Below are 25631 nucleotides of genomic sequence, written 5' to 3' on the forward strand. Positions count from 1 at the left end.
CAGAAACGAAGTTTCACTTTATGCAGGGGGAGAGAGAGTAAACGAGAGGAAGTCTATTGAAAACGGTGTCTCTGGCTTCTGTACGCACGCGACACGGTCTTTTGAACATCCGTGAAAATTATAGTTGAAACAGAAGCAGATTCGTGAGCCAGGGCTAAGTGGAGTTTGGGACAAAACTTTGTCAGTTTGTGTGTGTGTGAGAGAGAGAGAGAGAGAGGAAAGCGTGGTTGTGAGCTTTAGTGGGCGGTACTATACGGTATACCTGGAACTTTCGCAAGCTCCTATCCAATCGGTGCCGAGTATTATACGACTGTAGACCCCGGGGGGCTTTCGTATCCGGAGCGTATATATACGAAAAATTATAACTTTTGCTGAAATACACTCGTGGTCAGACCTGCGCCGTTAACTTTGCCCCAATTTGCCTTCGTTTTACTTCACCAGCCATTTCTCTGCTTTGCCAAAGCTTTTATGTGCTTCCCACTGCTGTCCCATGATAGAAAAAGATACCCTCGGACAGTGCCCCCTTAATTTTTTATGAAAATACTGTGATTAGTTTTCAAACTTTCCCTTATGTTTTAGTTTAATTATATTTCAAAAAAAAGTTCACTGTGATTTTGTAGAACTCATCTTGCATAAACTTTCTTGAATAATAGAATCGTAATATACATTGTTATAATAATAAATTGACTATATCGTATATTTATAAAAAGATTAATGGTGAATCATTCAAGCTAACGTTCCCTTCTTAGGGGCCGCTATCTGATGGGTTTTTCAAGAATTCAAAATGGCGGATCCAATATGGTGGACAAAAATTTTAAAATTTATTCAATTAGTCTAAATTTTGTTCCTCATGGGTTTTTTGGGTCCTTCATTACGAATTAAATGTTAGTTTTCAAAAATTCAAAGTAGTGGACAAAATTTTTTAAATTTATTTAATTGGCCTTAATCTTGTCACTCGGGGGTTTTCGAGGTCGCTAATTACGAATTCAATGTTAGTTTTCAAAAATTTAAAATGGTGGACAAAATTTTCTAATTTATTCTATTGGCCATATCGTTATCATTCGACATTTAAAATTTTTGAAAACTAACATCGAATACGTAATCATCAACCCCTAAAACCCCTGATGTGAGTAACAAGTTAATCTATATATGGCGGACAACAATTTTAAAATTTGTTCAATTGGCCATTAAGGCCAATTGAACAAATTTTAAAATTGTTGTCCGCCATATTGGATCCGCCATTTTGAATTTTTGAAATCTAACATCAAATTTTTTTAAAGAATTATTGTCTTCTAACTGAAAGAATAAAATAGAAGTGTTTTTTAAAATAAAAAACAAAGTTAATTGTTAAAAATTTAAATATCATTCTTGCGTCAGAATGCCGGTGCGTGTGCCGGTACCATCTTCCGTTGTCACTGGTACTAAAATGGTTTCAAAATGGCGGATGTTTAAAGTCGAGAAACCGAAACAGAGTCGCGCTCGTTGAAGCTAAGCCCGGCCAGCATCGACCGGTATTTCATGGTCTCGCGCAAGCGCTTTTCTCGGGCAAGAATATCAACTGAATGTCGTGCTTCAATACTTGATCGTTTTCTACCCTTCGCCCCCCGCGCGCTGTACACGGGAGGAGGGAAAATTTCTAACCCTCCCGACAAGCCACCCCATGATCCGACATTATTCGCCGATTGTAGCAAAATCACCACTGCGAGGATGAAGTAAAGCTGTCCTGATTTTTCTCTCTTATTCCTCCCTCTCGACCGGATATCTATTGACTGGCCTCCCTCACTTTCGGACGCACTTTGGACCATTTTCAGGACCTTTCAAGAATAGTGGTTTCGATTTCGAGATCTCGGCATACTTTAAGATCAACAACGATCGCTATTGTCGTGATTCAATACGATGCTTATATTGCCGCACCACATCCAACGATATAGCTACGTGCCACAAATTCCAATGACGTTTGTTTTTAAATAACGCTTTTGCATCACACGGAAGTCACTTTTCGTGCCAATCAAACTCATGTCAATAGACGCAACAAAAACTTTCACCACCAACAAAAAAGAAGAAAATAAATGTAACTCGAAACTTTATTTTTCCTTTAATAAATTTTTGTTATACTTGATAATTACAATTAATTAATTATATTTATAATTGGTAATTTTAAATAATTGCTCTTGTTTTCATCATTATTACAAAGTTGTTGCAAACTTTTCTTTTATTTAAAGGTGATGTTTTTAAATGTAATTGCAAATATTTTAATTTTCAAATTATCAAACTTGAACTAAAAAGTAAAAACATTATTAATGTAAATTCATTCAGTACTTTTAATAAATTTCCTAAATATCTCCGCTTTTTAAAATTTCTAAAAATTCTGAGTATATTTGAGTAAAAGAGCCTTCGTGCTTTCGCATATAATAACATTGATTAAGTCTAATGTTTGATAAAGTAATGACTATTATAATTAAAGTATTAGGTGAAATGTTATTTTTATCATATTTTATTATAAACAATTTTTGTTTTGAAAACTAATAATAAAAATTATTATTTATAATAAATAAATAATATTAAAGTAAAGTAAACTAAGATTTTCATTGTATGCCTTTCGGCTTTTACAGTCTCCTCAACATCATTACTCAACTTTTTCAACTCACAACACTTAGGGGTGGACTACTTTTGTGGCTGCAACCGACTTGAATTAGGTGCATTCACATTTGCCTGGACATTCATCGAGGGGAGAGGAAAACTGCAGAAAAACTACTCCCGAGTACAACTGGTTTATTGATTGTGGAGTCCTGATTGTACATTTGAATAGTCATCACAAATGCACAAACATAGCCTCGGCGTCAAACGTCCTGTTTGGTTTATCTGGATCGCAGCGAAAAACACCAAAGGATTTAGCGTCCCACAGAGGTCACCCATCTAGGTACTAACCGCACTCAATGATGCTTAACCTCCGTGATTGCAAGCCATGGGAATCCGCCAACCGAACTATATCATCGGTAATAATATTAAAGTATAGATTGCTGTGTAGAAATTGTCATTATCTTGACACAAGTAGGTAAGGTCCGAGCTAAGATAATTTACCTAGATCTGGCAAGGGTCCTGGTGGCACGTGGACTAACTTGAAAATACCATTAGTAAGAAAAGGACGAAGATACACCTATCCTTTTCTTACTAATGGGATTATCTAGTTAGTCCACGTGCCACCAGGTCCCTTGCCGGATCTAGGTAAATTATCTTAGGTCCGAGCACCTGAGCTCACCTGATACTGGATATCATAGATGTCGCATCATTGCTTCGGCAATACTATAACGTCTATGTAACCAATAGTGGCGGTTCAGAACCCATCTTGACCAGATGGTAGTTCCCTGTAAAGGCCCAATCGTCCCTCGATACAGAACAAACATCGATTGTAAAATCATGGAAGAGTTCTCGCATGGTAATGCTACGGCTAAGTCCCTCACTGGTTCCGAACTCAAGCGCCCAAGAATGCAGGAAGGCAACAACGCATTATTAGTACCAAGAATCATTTTTGACAGGATGGAAAGACGAGGAAATACAAGCAGCGCGACAAGTCATGACAGTTGCAAGTCTATATTCAGTAATGCATCTAAACTTGATATCGCTGTAAAAAAGTCTGCGACAACTGCATCAGAAGGAAGAAGCAGCATGCATATTTAAAATAGAAGAACGGGTCAGCAAAATGTTGAAGACTTACAAAGTCCAGAAGAATGTCAATATGACAATCAAGGTTAGACTTAAAATCATAACATCGCTCATATAGGAAGTCCAGGTAAGAAAAAAAGTTAGGAAAGGAAGAGAAGCAATCCTTAGTTGACGATGGAATCGAAAAGAAGAAAGGTCATTTAAAATGTCGCAAGGTAACTGAACGGAGAAAATGATAGTCTTAAAAAAGGCGAAGTAAACGCTGCGAGAATCATCGATGATTGTTAAACTTACAAAAAAACGACATACACCCAAGAACTGGGGACGTTTCCTAAAGAATCAAACCCAAAGGCCAAAATACCAGGATTGCGGGAGTAAGACCCACCGAAAAGGAAGATCTCTTTATTAAAATTGAAGGATCTTCAAATGAGGAGTCTTTTACCAGAGAGGTGACAGCTCGGGTGACAGAAATAATTGGAGAGCAGGCCCTGAAAAATATTTCGATGGTTTCAGTATGCAGACGGAAGGTGACTGTCCTTGGACTTAATAAGCAAGGAGTGAAGCTCGCTATCGTGGTTACCAGACAAGAAAATGATGACAAGTTGGAGAAAATTTAACACGTAAAGATTGGTTTTGTGTATTGTAAACTTAGAAGAAAAGTTATGGCCGCAAGGTATCATAGATGCCTTGACTATGGACATATAGGTAGAGATTGTAAAACAGTGGATAGGCCAGGTGCGGAGAAGTGGTTTTCAGGTGTGGAGAAGCCCACAGAATTTCAGAATTGCTCTAGAGGATGCAAAGAATATTTTCTCAAGGCCACAGAAAAATTAGGTCCAGAACAAGAGTGGCACGACAGGGTCGTACAAGCAACAAAAAGGAACCATTCATCTACGAAATCTGAAGCTGGAAAGTAGTACCGTAGGTGAATAAATAGTTCAGTATAAAAGGGTCTTTATCATGATAGTACCGATCCAAGTCCTTAGCCTGTAAGTTGAACAGCAATGGGTATACTTCGACATGAATCAGTTTATAGCAAATTGGTTCTCTATGAAAGATTTTAATGTTTTCATAACCTTTCCAATTGAAGCTACTAGGTTGTAAAGTTTATGTTAACTACCCTTGTAGAATGAAAAAAATATATAATTACATTATTTGATTGGTTACATTTAAAATTCTCGTCGATATTTTTATGTTAAATTTCGTATTAGGAGTAAGAGATGAGCCAATACGAATTTGTGTAAAAACATCATAAGGACGTTTGAGCCAATACTTTTTGCCTCTGCCGAATACGTCCCTGTTTTATCATTAAAATTCCATAAGCAGATTATACATCATACATTTAAAACACGAGTGTCCCATAATATAAAAATGCCGAATTCGTATAAAGAAACAGTGAAATTTGTTTAAAAACTGGTAAAAGCAAAATTTGATAGGTGCAACTGCATTACCATATGAATTAGAAAAGAATTAAGTTTAAATTGATTAAAACGAGTCTACTGTTAGCCACAGAAAGTTCCTAGAAATGAAGTTAAATTCAAATGGAGGAGATCAATTTGTTTCCTCTATCTGGATTTACCGCAATTTCTAGGAACTTTCTGTGGGTAATAGTAGATTTCATTTAATCGATTTAAATTTACCACTTTACTTATTCATATGGTAATTGCAGTCGTGCCTGTCATTTGCGTTTACCTTTTAACTAATTACTGTTTCATTTTTTACTTTTCAAATAATTACTGTTTCATTTTAAAATCGCATTTTTATATTCTGAAACACTCGTGTTTTCAATTTATGACGTGTACTCTGCTTATGGAATTTTAGTTTTAATTATGCTAAAACAGGAACATATTCGGCTAATTGTTTACTTCTAATAAGAAATGGTTCCACCGAACCAATAATTATCCTTATCTACAGTTGAAGTTTAGTAGGTTTCTAATAGGGAAAAATATGGGAAACTGGTTTGGCCCTTGCATTTTCAATGCCGTTCGAATCTTGTTAAAAATTTGAAAGTGAAAAATATAGCGAGAGTCTTACGAGGATCCTACGATTTCCTATAAAGAACTTTTATTTGACAATCATAATTTTAGGTTCCTTTGGATACATTATTAAATATGACCGTAAGAAATAGCGACCCCCCCTCTTCCCTTAAAATCTTACATTCTTAAAAAAAATTAAAATATAATAGTAAAAATAGTGAAAAAATAGTTACTCTTTCCTAAGTATAAATATACTATAAATATATGTATATATAATACATCATGTTCATATAAGCTTGATAATTGACGTTGGCGCAAAGAAGAGTACACTTAACGCCAAGACCAGATATCCTGTCTTTCTTCCCCCAAATAACTGCGAGGCGTTTAATTAACTTTAGTGTTCTGCAAACGCAGAGGCGAATTCTGATGATAGTGCATCTAAATTACATATATATATATATATATATCAAGTTTTTCCTTAAATATTGTAATTATACAATAAATATACATAATATATATAAAACAATAATTCCATAACACGAGAGCAATGAAAATGACAAACACATCATACAAGATATTATTATATTTTGAAGCACCAATAAAAATTCTCATCTCCAATTATATATTGTTCACCATTTTATATTTTTCCCATTTTTGGAATATAAAAAATTGTTGGAGCATAAATTGAATAAGAGAGGAAATGACGTTTCAAGTGTAATATATTGTCAATAGATCGTATCAAGGGATTTTGTCATTTCATTTCGTTTCTCTTAAATGACAAAATTTATCCGGAAAAGATTTCACATTCATTCGCAAATAAACCTTTTGTATAGAAGTCAACCTAATTTTTCAAAAATTTTAAAACTTAAATGAGAAATGCTAAACTAAACTTAATAAAGAAATTAACATAGGTACACTACATACAGACTTTGCATCAAAAAATTAAACTTGACAACAAAAAACATTTTAAAAAACTGACAAGAATTCCATTCTATATTTTATTTCCCTGACTTTTTCCTAATTTTCATCAAAAATATTTACTTCTTTCTTATCCTGCTACTTTAAATATTTATAAAAATAATTTAATTCTTGTTAAGAATTTTATAAAAAATGTTTAATAATTAATTTCTTTCGACTAATTTTATGCAAATTCTAATTTAAATAATTGAATTCCTGAGAAATTTTTAGTATTCATGAAAAAAATTGAATTCTTGCGAAGATTTTTACAAAAAATTTTTAAACAATTGAATTCTGTTTGGAAATTTTATGAAAATAGTAAATATTGATAAACAATGAATTGCAAAAAGTTTTTAAAAATAATTAAATTTTACAAAGAATTCTATTAAAATTTTTGAGAATAATTGAATGTCTATGTGGCATTTAATTAAATTTTTTTAAAAATAATTGAATTCCTTAAAAGCATGTTATTAAAAATGAAAATAATTGAATTCTTGCGAACGATTTTATTAGAATTTTTTAAAATAATTGAATTCCCAAAAAAATGTATTACTTTTCAAAATAATTGAATCTTTGGGAAGAATTTTATTAAAATCTAAAAGAATAATTGAATCATTTCGAAAAAATTTAATTAAAATTGTATTTAACATAATTGATTTCCTTCAAATAATTTTATTAAAATATTTTTAAAAAATCGAATTCCTATGGAAAATTTTAATTTTTTTTTGTAAATAATTAAATCCTTCCAAAGAATTTTAAAAAAACATTTTTTTAAATAATTGATTTTTTCGAGGAATTGAAATTAAATTTTTAAGAATAATTACATTTTTGGAGCAATTCCTGTAAAATTATATTAAAAATAATTGAAATCATGCGATGAATTTTATTATTTATAAAAATAATTAAATAGCTGCTAAGAATTTTAATTAAAATTTCAAAAATAATTGAATTCCTGCGAAGAATTTTATTATTTTTGAAAATAATTGAATTATTGCGAAAAATTTTATTAAAATATTTAAACAGAATTGAATTTCTGTGAAAAATTTTGTTATTTTTGAAAATAATTGAATTCTTCATAAGAATTCTATAAACATTGTTTTAATTGTCTATCATTGTTTAACTATTCAATTATTTTCATAAAAAATAAAATTCTTCGCAGGATTTCAATTATTTTTAATACAATTTTACAGAAATTGCTCGAAAAATGAAATTATTCTTTACAATTTAATTTCAATTCCTCGAAAAAATCAATTATTAAAAAAATTTTTTTTTAAATTCTTTGGAAGAATTCAATTATTTAAAAAAATATTAGAATTTTTACAGGAATTTAATTATTTTCAAATATTTTAATAAAATTGTTCGAAAGAAATCAATTATTTTAAATTAAATTTTAATTAAATTTTTTTGAAATAATTCAATTATTATTCTTTTAGATTTTAATAAAATTCTTCCCAAGAATTCAATTATTTACATACATAATTCTTCGAAAGAATTGAATTATTAAAGATAAATGTTACGTATGACTTCGTAACTATTTTTAATTTTTTTAATAAATTAAAAATTCTTATATTATATAACTTCATTTAAAAAATTGGGAATTTTGTAATTAGATTTAAGTACACTATAGCATACAAATCATTCACACAAAGACAATTCAAACTATCTATCATTTAAAAGTAACAAATTTACTATTTGTTATCCTTAATTTTACCTAAATAGTAATTTGGATATATTTTCTTTTGCACTAACAATATTAAATGACATTTTAATTTATTAAAATTAAGAATCGCTAAGAAGTATGGACAACACCCATATTTCGAAAGAGTTATTTTCCAGTGGAAGACTCTAAATGTATTGTTTTAAATATCAAGAAAAGCAACATACACATTAAAAGTATAGTGGATTTAGAGCATTGAACTCGTGTTAGCCAACTTTAGGAATTTGCAAGCTTGCGAAAAGCTTGCCTGGCAACAAAGAAGTTTAATGAACTGTGTGTAACAGTCTCCCCACTATTAACATTTTAATGCAATTTCAGGGTGTGATCCATAACTTCGATCGATTTAACGATTGAGTCTGAATTTGTTCCTCCCGCAGTAAGGCTGCGTAATATATTGTTTCTACCGAAAATTGGTAGAGTTTATATTTTGCATTTCCCGCAAAGTCGGAGGTTTATATTTTATCCCCAAAAGAAGGGTTGATTTGTGAATTTAATAACTATAGTGAATTTATACGACATAAATTGTGAAGTGAAATATTTATAATAAAAAAAAGTTGATTTAAATATTGAATTGAAGTTCTGTGAAAGAAAGTGATTTGAGTAGTAATAAAGTAGTAAAGAAATAATTTGAATTGAATAAAAATAAATTAAAATAATTAAAGTCTCATTGATATTAGAAATATCAACCTCCGTCTAATGCACTTAAAATCGATTGATTAAATAATATCATCAACCAAATATTTAAATGCAGTGACCCTGTAGTTTGAATATTGTAAGTTGATTTGAAATTATTAATTTATTATTGTTGGAACAAATCAAAGAAGATTCTTAATAAAGAAATTAGAGAGAATAAGCGATAAGCAATTTTGATGACAATAGTGTCATTTTTCAAGTGACATAACTTGGATTATTTGAGGAAAAGCACAGAAGTCTAAGGGTAACAACAATATATATAAAATATGTTATTTTTATTGGTGAGTAAAATTGTCAAATAACTACTATTATTCACACACACATTGAGAGTCATACACAATACTATTTTACAAGAATTTAATAAATTCTAAAAAAACCTTTTTCTGTTTATATTAACTAAATATAAAATGTGCAATAACTATTGCTAAAGAGTTACAGCTAATTATTTGGAATAACTATAATTGTCAATATATGTAAAAATATAAGATACACATTATTGTTTCTAATCTTGGAAAATTTAAAGTTGAATAAACTGTGAGAATCACATTACACACACATTGTAGTGTTTTATTACGATTAACTTTTTCACACCTGTCTTTTTTACTTTATTCCTTTTATTTAAATATAAATACCGTCTATCCGGGATTATTGAACAATAATAATCTAAGAAAGGATCCACTACCTTTAAATAAATAAATTATTTTCGAAGGGCAAATAACGTTTTACCTTGAGACATTTTTATTTAAATTTTTGTGTTTAATTAATTTGTTAGCAAATTGTTAAAACTAGTTTTTGTAAAAATAAGAATTTTGATTAATAAATTAAAGTATTCAAAATTCATCCTTAACAATAAAAAATAACAAAATTATTTTGAGACATTTTAATAAAATTCTTTTCAAAATTCAATTATTTTCATAAATAACAAAATTCATCACAAGAATTCAATTATTTTTAAAAGTAATAAATTTTTTCTTGGAAATTCAATTATTTCAAACAATTCTAATAAAATCGTTTGCAAGAATTCAATTATTTTCATAAATAATAAAATGCTTCTTCAATTATTCTCAAAATTTGATTTTAAATAATTGAAGTTTTCAATTAATTAAAATTAATTTAATATTAAAATTAAATAATTTAATATTGAAAATAATTGAAATTCTTCAAAGAGTTTTAATATTTATGGAAATAATTGAATTCTTGCTTAGAATTTGATCCCAAATTTTGTTAAATAATTGAATTTCAATGAAAAGTGTTATTATTAGTGAAAGTAATTAAATTATTGTGAAGAATTGTATACAAATTTTGTTCAATAATTGATTTTTTGGAAATTTTTTTCAAAATGCTATTCTGAATTAATTGAATTCCTGTAGAAATTTTATTATTTGTGAAAATAATGGAATTTTGAATGAATTTTATCAATATTTTTTTTAATAATTGAATTCTTTTGTGAAATTTTATGAAAATACTAGACATTGAAAATAATTGAATTTTGAATATTTTTTGAAAATATAATGGAATCGTTTTAAAAAATTTGATTATAATTTTTGAGAATAGTTTTTTGATTTCTAGTATTAGCGAATTTAAAGTAGTAGAAATTCTCAAAAAAAGCAGAAATATTAGCTTTTAGGAGACACATGCTTATTTGACATAAATTTCATTGTACACAAAAACCATTTAACATAAATATCATTTGTCATAGAATTCATTAAACAGAAATATTATGTTACATAAAACTCAGATAACTTAATTCCCATTTGACATAAAAATTATGTAACATAAATTTCTATTGACATAAAAATCATTTAACATAAATTTCTCTTCACATAAAACTCATTTAACGTAAATTTTATTTGTTATAAAATTCATTTGACATCAATTTCATTTGGCATAAATGTCATTTAACGTAATTCTTATTTGACATGAATATCATTAGACATAAAATTAGCTTGACATAAATTTTATTTGACGTGAATATCATTTAACATAATTATTATTTAACGTAAAATTAAATTTATATAAATTTCATTTAGCATAAATTCCATTTAACATAATTCTTATTTGGCATAAAATTTACTTGACATAAATTTCATTTGGTATAAATCCCATTTAACATAATTTTCATTTGACATAAAGTTCATTTGACATAAAAGACAGTTAACACAATTCTCATTTGTCATAAAAGTCATTCAACAAAATTCTCATTTGACATAAAAATCATTTTACACAAATTACATAACAATATCGGCGCGAATTTTAAAAGTAACCAATTAGATATTATCAACAACATTGTGATTCGCCAATTTTGAAATTCGCGCCTATATTTCCATGTCAAATGATCTTTACGTAAAATAAAATCTATGACAACTGAATTTTATGTCAAATAAGAATTATGTGTAATGAGTTATCCGTCAAATGAAATTTATATCAAGTGAACTTTATGTCAAATGAAAATTATGTTAAATGGGATTTATACCAAATAAAATTTATGTCAAGTAAATTTTATGCCAAATGAGAATTATGTTAAATGAAATTTATGCTAAATGAAGTTTATATAAATTTAATTTTACGTTAAATAATAATTATGTTGAATGATATTCACGTCAAATGAAATTTATGTCAAGCTAATTTTATGTCTAATGATATTTATGTCAAATGAGAATTACGTTAAATGACATTTATGCCAAATGAAATTGATGTCAAATGAATTTTATAACAAATAAAATTTACGTTAAATGAATTTTATGTCAAAAGAAATTTATGTTAAATGATTTTTATGTCAATAGAAATTTATGTTACATAATTTTTATGTCAAATAAAAATTAAGTTATCTGAGTTTTATGTAACATAATATTTCTGTTTAATGAATTCTATGACAAATGATATTATGTTAAATGGTTTTTGTGTACAATGAAATTTATGTCAAATAATGTGCATATTATGTGAATTTTAAGTTAAGTAGTTTTATATCAAATACCTATTTGGTCATAAAGATTTCGGGAATAAGCATGCGTCTCGCTTTTAGTGGCTGAAATCTTAAAAAAGTACTCAAATAGTAGAAAAACTTAAGGAGGAATGGTATACCTAATCGGGCCAAAAGTTTGTGACATTTAGGGGAATTTGTAATTTTGTTATTTAAGCTACATATAGCAGTTTTTCTTATTGAAATCATAAAAGTAAACATCAATGAATATTAAAAAGTATATATTAAATAGGGAAAAGATAATAAATTAATCAAATTAATTTTTTTTATAAAAGCAGAAAATAATTTTTGTAACTGTCTGTACGAATTTGAAACCTAAGAAAATAAAAGTTACTGAAATTCTCTCAAGATTATTTTCGGATTTATCGAGTGTTCCATTGCAAACTTTGAAAAAATGCTATTATTACGTATATATGTGTCTTATTATGCTGTAATATTAATGTTATTAATTATAAACATTGTCAAATAACAATTTGTAATGAGCGTTTAATCGTGACAACCTCGCAATGCAAATAGTTTGCTTTTTGATCATTGGTAACAGTGTCAAGTGTTATGATTTGCATTTCTGTGGTTAAAAATAATGAAAATTTGTCATTTTTGGTACCTTTGGCGCCATCTCTTGGTTCTATGTACCACTAAACAGCTGTCACATGTGAGTTTTTATATGCAGTGTTGCCACGTTTTCTCTGTTTGTCTGTCATAAAATTAGTTTTCTTCCAGAAACTAATTAATTACTTTTAAACTAATTAGTGAATAAAAAAGAACCTTCGTGATTAATAAAGCTTAAATCTTGACCTTCAGGATAGAATTTTTACAAAAAATTCTGATTGTTTTAAGTATAAAATTTTTAATGATAAACATGCAAATTCGTGCTTTCTCCATAAGAGGTACACGGAAAGAAAAAGTCCGTCAACCATTAATGGATTAGTATATTACTTTGAGACGGGACTCTTCTTCCGTTGATGGTTACTTAACTTTACTTAACGATTGAAAACGAGTCATGGATTGATTGGAATGCCAGTATGTGACCAATTGTTTTAGATTTAATGCTGAATTGTTATCAATGGCTGTTTGAATGTTTACGAATCATTAGTGAAAGTTTGTGAAACGTTAGTTGACTCGTATTCTAAATCGGCGCTCTTCACTAGCGCATTGTTGCGCAGTGTACCGATGCGCATTTCTTCCGGTTTCTCTATAGTCCATGTGTTTTTGCTGTCTGCTATACATATCCCTATATACTATTATGTGTAATGTGAATATTTAACTTAACTAATAATTTGCAGTTGAATTGCGTCTAGAAATTGACCTCGATAAAAATATATTTTCTTTTATATTTCTCGCTAATTAAAAAGTAGTTATTAGTGCAAAATCATTTCTCACAAGTTGTGAAAAATTTTGTTATTTGGTATATAAGAACAGTTCGCTTCTAAACTTAAAATGTTATAAGTGTGCGTTTCTACGTGTAGTTATTATAAGTGCGAAAATGTGTTGGAAAATGTGTTGGTCTAAAGCGTCTAAGAGTGTAAATAAAATATCGGAACTGTGCAACGAAAAAAATGTGTTCATTCTGTACCAAATAGTGTCTAAAATTAGGGATAATTCTGAAAGAAGTTGAATTTTTTGAATGCTTTTGATAGTCATAGAAAATTTAATAGACAGTTTTCTAAATTTTAGTGAACGAGTTTTATATATTGATGACAGTTTTCTAAATTTTAGCAAGCAACTCGTCACTGATTGTGACTCAAAGTATGTTATGCATTCAATGATTTTGTGTCCCGTCTCAAAGTAATATACTAGTCTATTAATGATTGACGGACTTTTTCTTTCCGTGTAATGTTAAATTAAATAATTTTTAACTTGTAAACTATTTAGTGAAAAGTTCTGAAATTTGGTGGGTCATTTTATTATATAAAAGCAAATCATTTCCCAAAATATCAAAAGATTCTGAATGTTTTGAATTTCTATACCATTCCTCCTTAAAAAAGTATAGACAATAGTAGGTTTTAGTAGATGAGTGCGAGGTCTGTACATATGAACTTAATATAATAATAAATTATAAAAAGTTGAACTGAAAATATTTATAATTCTTTCTTTAGAAGAAGAAAAAAAAGAAATAAATATAAACGTACAGTGATGCAAATGTTGAAAGCCCAAAGAAAAAAACACTAACTCGACTTGAAGTAGTAAAGATCAACGACTGGTCAGACAATTTCAATATACATTTGCCTGTTGAGGGGAGAGAGAAAAAATAAAAAAAAGCGATTTTGTGCTTTCACTTAGAGAGATTGAGAGATTCCATCATTCCACTACGTTTCTGGGATAAAATCACCAAATCCCGCAGGAGCATGGGGTAAAAAAATTACTAAATCCTATCTGAATCGTTGGTCTATTGAGCAGCGGTTTGATATCGCGTAAAGATCTCCTTTGAAAGCGAGTGAGCCTCGTGTGGATTTGAAGAAAGCGAGAAATGCGGACAGTGTGTAATGTGTATGTTCATTGAGAAACTGGAGAAGGTAAAAGTGTATAAGGAACAGAAACGAAAGGGACTTATCCTGACAATACATCCTTTAAGCTCACATGAGAAAGCAGGAAGGGGAAAACTGACTGACAGACAGCTCCTGTCTACTCGATATCCAAGCAAAACCTTATACCATCCGAGCAGCGAGCTACGAACCAATTCGAAATCAGCACCCTTCCCAAGAACCCCTCTCGGACATCGAATATCGCGTAGTTATGTGCTGACGTGCTTTGAGGGGGCGTCCTTTTTTCCTTTTTCCCCTTTTTTCCTCTTTCTTTCTCTTCCCTTTTTTCATTTTTCCGTACCACACGCTTTGCGATAAGCACATGATGATGGACGTTCTTCACGTGTTTCACTTCCTTTCGCAAAATAAGAAGAAATCTGAGATAAAAACGTTTAACAATTTTTGTCCCGTTTAAAAAACTATTTAATATAAATTAACAATAAAAATATGACCGAAAGGTTTTAGAATGTATTTTTAAAAGCCTCCACAATTTTCTGTGATACCTATAAAACTATTAGAGGAAAGTGGGTCAAAACCGGGTTTGAAAAAGTCATTTACCAGTTTATAAAACATTAATCCATTAAGTATGAAGAAAGCAGCCATTGTATTAAAAAACTAACAATTGGATTCATTGGCAAATTAAAAAATAGACATACCCGTTTTTTTGTTTATAATTTTCAATTGTTTGACAACAATTGTTTAAACAAATTAATAAAAATTTCGCAATTTTTAAAAACTGTTAATGCCAATCGATTCTGTGTTATAAAAATTAAGAAAGTTTTGTATGGGTCATTTCTTTCTCCAAGTCGTATTTTATTTATAAAATTGTTATAAACAAATTATATAATAAATTATTAAAAATTGACAAATTTTATTAATTTGTTTAAACAATTGAAAATTAAAAACAAAAAAACAGGTATATCTTTTTTTCAATTTACCTATCAATCCAATTGTTAATTTTACTTAAAATCCATTTGTTTATACTTGGGATGAAACACCCTTCATTCCAGCATAATTTATTTATAACAATTTTGTCAACAAAATACGACTTGGTGAATAAAATGACCAATACAAAACTTTCCTAATTATTCACACAGAATCGATTAATATTAACAGTTTTTAAAAATTGCTAAATTTTTATTAATTTGTTTAAACAATTATTGTTAAACAATTGGGAATTAAAAACAAAAAAACAGGTATACAAATCTTTTTTTTTTTCAATTTGCCTATGTATCCAATTGTTAATTTTACTTAAAATCCATTTGTTTATACTTGGGATGAAACACCCTTCATTCAGCATAATTTGTTTATAACAATTTTATAAACAAATGAAGACTACAAAAATTTTTTAATTTATCAGATTTGCTTGAAACTCGTTACTCGGGGGTTTTTAGGGTCTCTGCTTACGAATATGATGTCAGATTTTAAAAAATCAAAATGGCGGATCCAATATGGCGGATAATTTCAAGATTGATGCGATTGAATCGAAATTCATTTCTCGGGGGTTTTTGGGGTCACTAAATACAAATTTGATGTTAAAATTAAAAAATTTAAAACTGATGTCGATAATATGTCGACCAAAATTTTAGAAGTGAATTTAAATTTGATGTCAGTCTTAAAATATGCAAAATGGTTTGTAAAATTTTTAACAAATTTAGAAGTGTGATCCTGAAAAATCCTGAGACATGAAATTTGGTCAAAACGCATCAATTTTAAAATTATCCCGCCATATTAGGTTGTAGTATTGGATCCGCCATTTTGAATTTTGAAAAACTGACCTCAAATTCGTATTCAGCGACCCCAAAAACCTTATATTTGATATAAAATCATAATTATTTGGAAACTTTTTTTTCGGACTGCCCACAAGCGTATATTAAGATTGATTTGCATCTCAATTTTTAAAATTAAAACTCAAATGATTCAAATTTACATTAATTTTAATATAATAATAAGTATATAATTTTTTAATTATAATAATAGAAATAATTTGGTGTCTACTGTGCTCGTTAACGAATGTCTAGACTCAAATGCAACTTGTCGTTGAATATTAAATATTTTATATTTAATGTTTTTAAAATTGCAGAAAATAGCATGCAATAATAGATAACTTCAAAATAGAAAATAGTATTTAAAAGTATTTATTATTATTTAATTAAGTGATTAATTTAACTTTTAGAAGAGACTATTAGGAGATAACAATAACCTTAAGTATAAATACGATTGTACATACACAAAAGAGATTATTTTACATTACAGCTATTACAGTTTTATGCTCCGACATTCTGCTTCAGTTATGGTAACTCGTCTGACTAAAGCTTTTTATATCTACTGAATCGCTTGACGAAATAAAGAAATTACTCCGTTAATTTAATATTTTTACACTGGAATAATTATAAGAAAATAGAATTTTTTGTTAAGAGCAATAAAACACACTTCTCTTGAGACTTAAATTTTTAAATAAATAAAGTTGGATTTTTTCATTTATATTTTGTTTTAATCTCATGAAAAGTAAACTGGAACTCTAAAAGTGCATTTTTCGTGATAATTACATGAATTCTTTAAAGATATTAATAAAAAATAAACAAAAATTTGGTATTGATAAATATTAGGAAAAATAATAACTCTGCAAACATTCATAAGTTTCTAAATAACAATCTTCTAGTTATTAAATGGGAAAATAAACGTTTCGACTTGTTAATTAATTAAAATTTATAAAGAATATTTTGAAGCACATCAAAGTTTAAAATATTCTACTTGCAATTAATATTTGAGTCGATGGCGTTATTAAGTAAGACGTTTGAGAATTATAAACAATCAACCGAGTAAGAAAGCTTGGCTTCAACTAAACATTGCTCGTTCCACTTGAAATTTTAATTTCATTTTTATTTTCCTCCGGTCTATATAGTTCCTTAATTTATCAACTTCTTGAAGAAAACTCCAAGAAATTTTTCAATTTGCATAAAATGAAATAAAATTTTCTCCTAATTTCTATACCTAATTTAGTAGGTACGTTTTCTTTAACAATGAATTTGTAGGTATGAATATGCAGAAGCAAAGTAAGAAAATAAAAGGTAAAAAAAATGTATCTAGAGAAATAAATAACTGTAAATAGATTTATTAAAAATGTGGAATAATCGATGAGAATATATATAAATTATTGAAGAGCATTCGAAAGTAATTAAAGAGAACAAAGGCTTAGTGGGTCGTTATATATAGATGAGAGTGATATACATATATAGAGTGAAATACTCATAAGTGAAGGATCACTCAATCCGGATCGTTCAGAAACAGGTCTTGATGAAACACCCAGTAGATCAGGCAGGCGACGGACAGCGCGTTTTGCGGTGACAGAGCGTGTCTGATGGAGGGTTGTCACGGTACGGGAGCACCCCTCAGACTTCGATATTAAAGCCCTTCTAATATAAGAGCGAAAGCTCTGTTCTGCAGCCGCCCCACCCTTCCTCCACTTTTTCTTTCTCGATATCCCTTATACCCCACACCTCTACTTTATCACTGAGAAACGATATTCAACTTTTAAGATTATTATCATTAACATCGTCAGTTCAATATTCTAAAATACATACTCTTATTATAAAGTATTTTAGAAATAGATCTATTATTTTAAGAATAGGTATACTACTTATGCGCATACTTTCGTTTGTTCTTGCTTAAACAGGTTTATTGTCATCACAACAAATCTGAATCGTTAGATCAAGAAACTAAATTTTTTAATAACAATCTTATTATCAAAGTAACAATTTTATTCTTCTACTCTATGCATATGTATAAATTCTGAAAATTTTGATTTGATGTGCAGGGTTGCCACGCTTTTGCTCATTTCAAATTCCCTGACTTTTACAGGTTTTCGAGGTTAAGAAACGGGATTTTTTCAGGTTTTTAAAACTACATTTGTTGCCAACAAAAATTTAATTTTGTTCTTCCCTGACTTTCCCTTAAATTCCAGACAAAATTTTTACTTCTTGACTCTAAAGAATATTCTCAATTAGTTTAAAAATTATTACTCCGAAAAATATTCTATTACTTCTTTTTTAAAAAAATATTAAATCATTATTATTTTTCCATAAGAATTAAGATTTTCAAAAATTTCAAATTCAAACCTTTTTGAAATTAAACAATTTAAAAAAAAAATTGTTATAAAACATGAAGATATTGATCACTCCGAGTCTTCGACTCGGAGCAATCGATATCTTTATGTTTTATAATAATAGAAAGATGATCGACTGATAAAATAATTATTTTAGATTTTAAAAATATTGTTACTGTAACTTCATAAAAATTATTCTCATTTCAATTTAATTATTTTCTAGAATTTTTAACTAAAATTCTTCTTTAAATTAATTATTCATTCATTTTTAATAATTTTTGAAAAATTTCTTTGAAAAATTTTAAATTCTTTTGTTTACAATTTAATTTTACGAAATTTCATCGATTATTCGGAAATTCTTCAATCAAATATATATTAGAAAATAAAAACTTTCAGTTAAAAGTATGAAAAATTCAAACTTTCAACGATTATAATTTGAAACCTTTTCAAAATGCAATTATTTCTAAAAATCCACGATCTAATACTTTCTCTCTAAATTTGAATTAGTAAAAATGTTTACTATTTTAGAATTAGTGACTGAATTTTTGCTTTTGAATTAATAAATTTTACTATTAAATTAGTAGAAACGACTATTTATTGGTAAAATTTGCTAATTCAAAAGCAAAAAGTCTGTCACTAATTCAAATTAAAAAGCATTTTTACTAATTAAAATTCAGAGTTTAATATTCAATTATTATCTAAAATTTTAACTGAAATTCATATTCAAATCAATTTTTATTAGAAAACTTTACGAGAATTCAATTATTTAAATACAAAAATTAATAATTTATTTACTAATTGAATGTTTCTTAAAATTGAACTCGCACAAAGAATTTTATCAATAAATTTTTAAATAATTAAAATTCTTTTGACGAATATTAATAACATTCTTAAGAATAATTTCATTTTTCGAGAAATTAGATTAAAATTGTATTAAAAATAATTGTATCTCTGTAAAAGACATTTTATTTTATTGAGAAAAGTTTTTGAAAATAATTGAAATTTTGCAAAGAATTTTTATTAAAATTTTTGAAAATAATTGAATTTTGGAAAAAAATTTTATTATTTATTTAAAAATAATTGAAATTTTGACGATAATTTTAAATTTTCAGTGAAATTCATTTTTAATTATTTTTATTAGAAAATTCTACGAGAATTCAATTATTTAAATACAAAAATTAATAATTTATTCACTAATTGAATGTTTCTTAAAATTGAACTCTCATGAAGAATTTTATCAACAAATTTTTAAATAATTAAAATTCTTTTGACGAATTTTAATAAAATTTTTAAGAATAATTTCATTTTTCGAGAAATTAGATTAAAATTGTATTCTAAATAATTGAATCTCTGTAAAAAAAATTTGATTTAATTGAGAAAAGTTTTTGAAAATAATTGAAATTTTGCAAAGAATTTTTATTAAAATTTTTGAAAATAATTGAATTCTTGAGACGAATTTTAATGATACATTTCTTTTTAAATAATTGAATTCTTGTGTGAAATTTTATTGAAATACATAGATATTCAAAATAATTGAATTTTGATAAATTATTGAAATTAATTTAATTCTACGAAGAATTTTATTAAAATTATTTTAAAAAAGAATTGAATTAATTGTTAAATTGAATTTCATTAAAATTTTTGAAAATAATACATAAATTATAGGAAGGCTTTCTAAAATAATTGAATTCTTTTTTAATGAATTTTAATAAGATTTTTAAGAATAATTACATTTTTCAAGAAATTCGATTAAAATTGAATTAAAAATAATTGAAATTCTGAGATAATTTTTATTATTTATGAAAATAAATGAAAACCTATACAGAATTTCATTATTGTGAAGAAATATAATTATAAAAAATTTGTAAATAATAGAATTCCTGTGAAATTTTTATTATTTAATTCATATTCATTCAAAATTTAAATTTTCTAAAATTTCAAATTAAAACTTTTTATAAAGTTCATCTAATTTATGAAAATTGTAAATGCAACTCTTTTAAAATTCAATTAATTTTGAAATATTTAAGTAAAATTAGATTTCAAGAGTAAGCACAATGACTTTAGAAAACAATAATTTTCCAGGATTCCGATTAAAATTCCCTAACTTGTCCAGGTTTTTTCAAGATTTATCAAATTCCCTGACATTTCCAGGTTTTTCAGGTTTCCAGATTTCGTGGTAACCCTAATTTGACAGATCGCCTAGTCTAACAGGATTGTTTTTTGTTTCTTAATTCTACCAGAATTAAAGTGAGAAATTAAAAATGGCCAAAAACAAATATTGGAGGCCATTTTACTATTTTTAAAAAATTGTAGTTCAAATCCTTTTATAATATAATTATTTCTAAAAATTTAAGGGTAATTATTCTAAAATTAAATTAGGTTTACAACTTTTAATTACAAATTTTCGACAAATTAATTTGATCGCTCCTGATATTCTTGAGATCAAAGTACTCTTTATCAGAAATTATAATTTTACTACCATATTTACTAGCAGAATATTAAGAGTTTTTAGAAATAATGACCAGCTTGAAAAAGGGGAGTTATTAATTATATAATGAGCAATATTAGGGATTATATTAGCATTTAACATGATTTTCCCAGGTGGAAAAGTTAACGTTAGCTAATGCTACTAACGTTAGACTGACGTTAACTAACGGTAGGCTAACGTTAGTCTAACGACATATTTTGATCACTAAAATCAGATTATAACGTTAGTTAACATTAGTCTAACTTTAGTCTAACGTTAGTTAATGTTAGTTAACGTTAGTCTAACGTTAGTAGCATTAGCTATTGTTAACTTTTCCACCTGGGTATGTTCGAGACAAAATATTATAAAATCAAATTACTGATAAATTGTTCAGGGAAAGGGAACAATTATATGAAAGAAAAATAATCCAATGATTGGAGGAATATACAAGTTAGAGCAGTAATAAAAGAATATTCTTTAAAACGAGAATATCATTTCTGCAGTAAAGTAATAACATCACTTTCTACCTCCCTTCCCCCCGTTTGGCTCCTTTTTCTCACGCTGGTCGGTCCATCATCATGATAAAATGCTCACCAACAAAGTATGTACTTGTACCTTGAAAATATAGAATGATGTTTCAGTGTATGTGTGTGTGTACGCGCCCCTTGTCTCGGCTTCCGTATCCATCTAATACGCACCATTGACCACGAATGCACGTCCGATAGGACCGCCCATGGTCCTCCTCAAAAATCAAGTTATCTCGATTCCTTCGTGCCCATATAACCCACTACGAGAATTGTTTATGGCCCTGGTAGTAAAACCGAGATGAAAAATTTCTCAGCTACGCGATCATTTATATAATGCAATAAACTTGCTTTGAATATATAGTTCCTAGTATACCTAGCTAAATAATTTTACTCTTTAAATTAAAGCCATCAACTTTTAGAGCCAGTTTCACCAACTTCCGATTAAAAGTTAATCAATGATTAAAGACAGTTTAAAGGCTTCTGATTGGTTAATTGAGGATTTAATCATTGATTAACTTTTAATCGGTGTTGGTGAAATCGGCCCTTAGAGTCAATGGAGAAAATTAGAGTCAATTAATAATTAAAACTTTGAACATGCCAATCATTTTTTTTAGTGAATAATGTCCAACATTATTCACTAAAAAATCCTGATATTAAAATGAGTTTAAAATTTTGAGCTGTAACGAAAATGAGACTGGGTTTTTTGTGTGTTGATGAAAAGGAGGAATAAGTCTATTTTTATCATCTTTAATGAAAATGAATAAAATGACACTTTTTGAACCTTGAGAGTAAAATAACGAATATTTGTTCACCCTTTTGAAACCCTTTTAGCATTTTTAACACAATCTTATTAGTTTGCTAAATTTTCAAAAATGGATAAATTCTAATTATTTGGAATCATTCATTTAATAAGCAGGTATACCAAATTTTACTTTTAACTGCATTAATAAAAAAGAGAAGTTTATTCTGATAAATATTTTATAATTTTTGTTTTTAGTACTTACAGTAAATCTGCGACACCATACAGCGAGATATTTGATGTCCCGTATCTTCAAATCGTTTTTCAACTTTAAGATGATATTCGCCCTTTCATAGCTGCCTAAAGTTGGAGGTTCCCTATAAAATGAAAAAAAAAATGTTAGAAATAATGCATGCAAGTTATGTTATAAAAAATCTCATATAAAATATAATTTAATAGAGGTCAAACCAGTTTACCTCGCCTAATGTATTTTTGACCTTTTCAAAAAACTTTAATACTTTAAGAATTTTTTTACATGTTTTAAGATGACAAAATGCACGAAGATTGAAAAAAAAATTTTGTTTGGGTCGACACGAACAAATTACACTTTGACAAAAAGTAAAAAATACTCAAAAAAATACAGTAATTACTTTTAAAAATATAAGAAAACCGATTGATATTTATTTTTAAAGTCATTTTATTTTATTTTAAATTTATGTTTATTGCACTTAATTAAAGTATATTTAACATTATAAAAAAAAATGTCAAATATTATATTATTTAAGTCTCTCTATGAAATGTCAGAAATCTATGATATATTTAAAAACTTTTTTCTGCAAAGTAATTTAATTTCATTAACTTGAAATTAAATGAATATTAACCTCATGTGACTGTTAGATCTCTAATGTTAATTTTTCAATAATTTTTCTCTTAAAATATCAATTAAATCCTAATCTAATTTTTTGTAAAAAAAACTCTAAAAATATGATAAGAAAGGACAGTGAGGTGCAAAAGTTTTAATATTTTCAAAATGAAATATTATGAAATACTTTTATTATACAATTTATGGCAAAATTTCAATTATTTTAAAAAACTTTCCTCAATTCAATGATTTTTAATAAATCTACTACTTTAATAAAATTGTCAAAAAGAATTCAATTATTTAAAAAATTTTTTAATAAAATTCTACATAAACGTTTAATTATTTTCATAAATAATAGCATTTTTTACAGGAATTCAATTATTTTCATAAATAATAAAACTCATCGCAAATTTTCAATTATTTTAAATACAATTTTAATGGAGACGAAAAATATAATTATTCCTAAAAATTTTATTAAAATTCATCAAAGAAATTCAATTATTTTCAAAACTTTTGCTACAATTTATTTATTAGAATTTAAGTATTATTTGCTATATAAAGTTTTAATTAAATTTCTTGAAAAAATTAAATTATTTTCAAAAATTTTAATGCAATTCTTTGTAACAATTCAAATTTTTTTCGAAATAATGTTAATAAAATTCTTCGTAGAAAGTTAAATAATTTTAAAAATTTGTCAAAATTCAATTATTTGCTATGTCTACCTACTATTTCAATAAAATTTCATAAAAGAATTCAATTATTTAAAAAGACATTTTAATAAAATTCGTCTCAAGAATTCAATTATTTCAAAAAATTTCACTGAAAATTTTAAATTATCGTCAAAATTTCAATTATTTTTAAATAAATAATAAAATTTTTCTCCGGAATTCAATAATATTCAAAAATTTTAAAAAAATTCTTGGCAAAATTTCAATTATTTTCAAAAACTCTTAAAAAATTCTTTGGAGAAATTCAATTATTTTTAATTAAAATTTTAATCAAATTTCCGAAAAATGAACTTATTTTTAAAAATTTTATTAAAATTTGTCAAGAGAAATCAAATATTTAAAAATTTGTTAAAAAAAATTCTTTCTGAGAGTTCAATTTTACGAAATATTCAATTATTCAAAAAATTATTCTTTTTTGTATTTTAATAATTGCATTCTCGTGGATTTTTATTTAGTAAATATTGATTTAAAAATTAATTTCAGTTAAAATTTTACATTATCATAGAATATTGAAAGCTATTAGCGTAATTTTTTTTAGAAATAATTGAATTTTGAAATGATTTCAAATTAAAATCTTTGAAAACTTTAACTTTTCGTACTTTTTGATTAACAATTCTGTAGAATTAATTTTTTTTTTTAAATTTTAATTGGATTTTTCTTTAATTCTTCAAGTTTTTATTTTATAATATATATTTAATTGAAGAATGTCAGAATAATCGAAATTACGTGAATTGTAAACAAAAGGATTTGGAAATTCTCAAAGAACTTTTTCAAAAATTATAAAAAAAAATTGAGTTCAAGAAGAATTTTAGTTAAAAATTCTAGAAATGAAGAATTGAATAATTTAAATGAAAAAACCGCTGCCAAGTTGTATATTTTTTTTATAATTTTGGTGCTGATTTCATGAACACTTTACTTCCTCATAGAGATAAAAATGTTAGAAATATATGATTAACTTTTTATAAATATGGTAAAAGTGATTGAATTTTGGGTCAATCAATGTATTTTTAAATACCCTACGAGATAGTTACAATAATTTAATAGTTAAATAAAAATTTTCAAACAAAAAAGTTGAGAAAATGTCATTTTTTACAATTTTTGGTTTTTAAAATACCAATAATTTCGAAATTTATTATCGAATTAGGTTCAAAAATAGGTCAATCGAAGAGTTTTTTAATGCTCTACAAGTAGATAACGATAATTTTAATGGTACTTCTACGTTTTCCAACAAAATTTTCAAAAAAGTCTTATTTTCCAAAATTTTTGATTTTTAAAAGTTTAATATCTCCGGTTAATATGGACGAAAAATGTTCAATTAGGGCTCAAAAGATGCGTCTAAAAAAACTCTACAAAATTATGGAAAAACATTTATAGGTGTCCTGACATTTTTTTAAAGTTATGGGCAAAAAACTTTTTTTTGCAAAATTAAAATTCCAAAAAATGTAGTTAAACTTTATTAATCTATCTCAAAGTACTCTCATTTTATGTCCGCAGGTGAGATCTACAATTTAAAAAAAAATTCAACCCAAAAGCTCTTCATGATTTCGAGATATTTATGAAAATGTGATGTTTACACACACACACACACATACGGAATGACATTTTTTAAAAATGTCATTTTTGAACTCCTGAGGTCAAATAACATAAAGATATGTCAAAAAATCGAACTCGAAAAATTTTGGTATTACAATACTT

The 25631-nt window shown here is 26.9% G+C and overlaps 1 protein-coding gene across 8 annotated transcripts in view; it reads right to left on the reverse strand.

The window, feature by feature from the left end:
* LOC122498809 (protein Skeletor, isoforms B/C) overlaps nucleotides 1-25631 on the reverse strand; it is a 123123-nt gene that overhangs the window by 30016 nt on the left and 67476 nt on the right. For all 8 annotated transcript variants that reach the window (XM_043606728.1, XM_043606730.1, XM_043606727.1 and 5 more), the window contains one exon: nucleotides 22612-22723. In XM_043606728.1, coding sequence (XP_043462663.1) covers nucleotides 22612-22723 — 112 coding nt within the window. The remainder of the gene's footprint in view (nucleotides 1-22611; nucleotides 22724-25631) is intronic.

Source organism: Leptopilina heterotoma, unplaced genomic scaffold (genome assembly GCF_015476425.1).
Source record: "Leptopilina heterotoma isolate Lh14 unplaced genomic scaffold, ASM1547642v1 Lhet_16, whole genome shotgun sequence".
Lineage (NCBI taxonomy): Eukaryota > Metazoa > Arthropoda > Insecta > Hymenoptera > Figitidae > Leptopilina > Leptopilina heterotoma.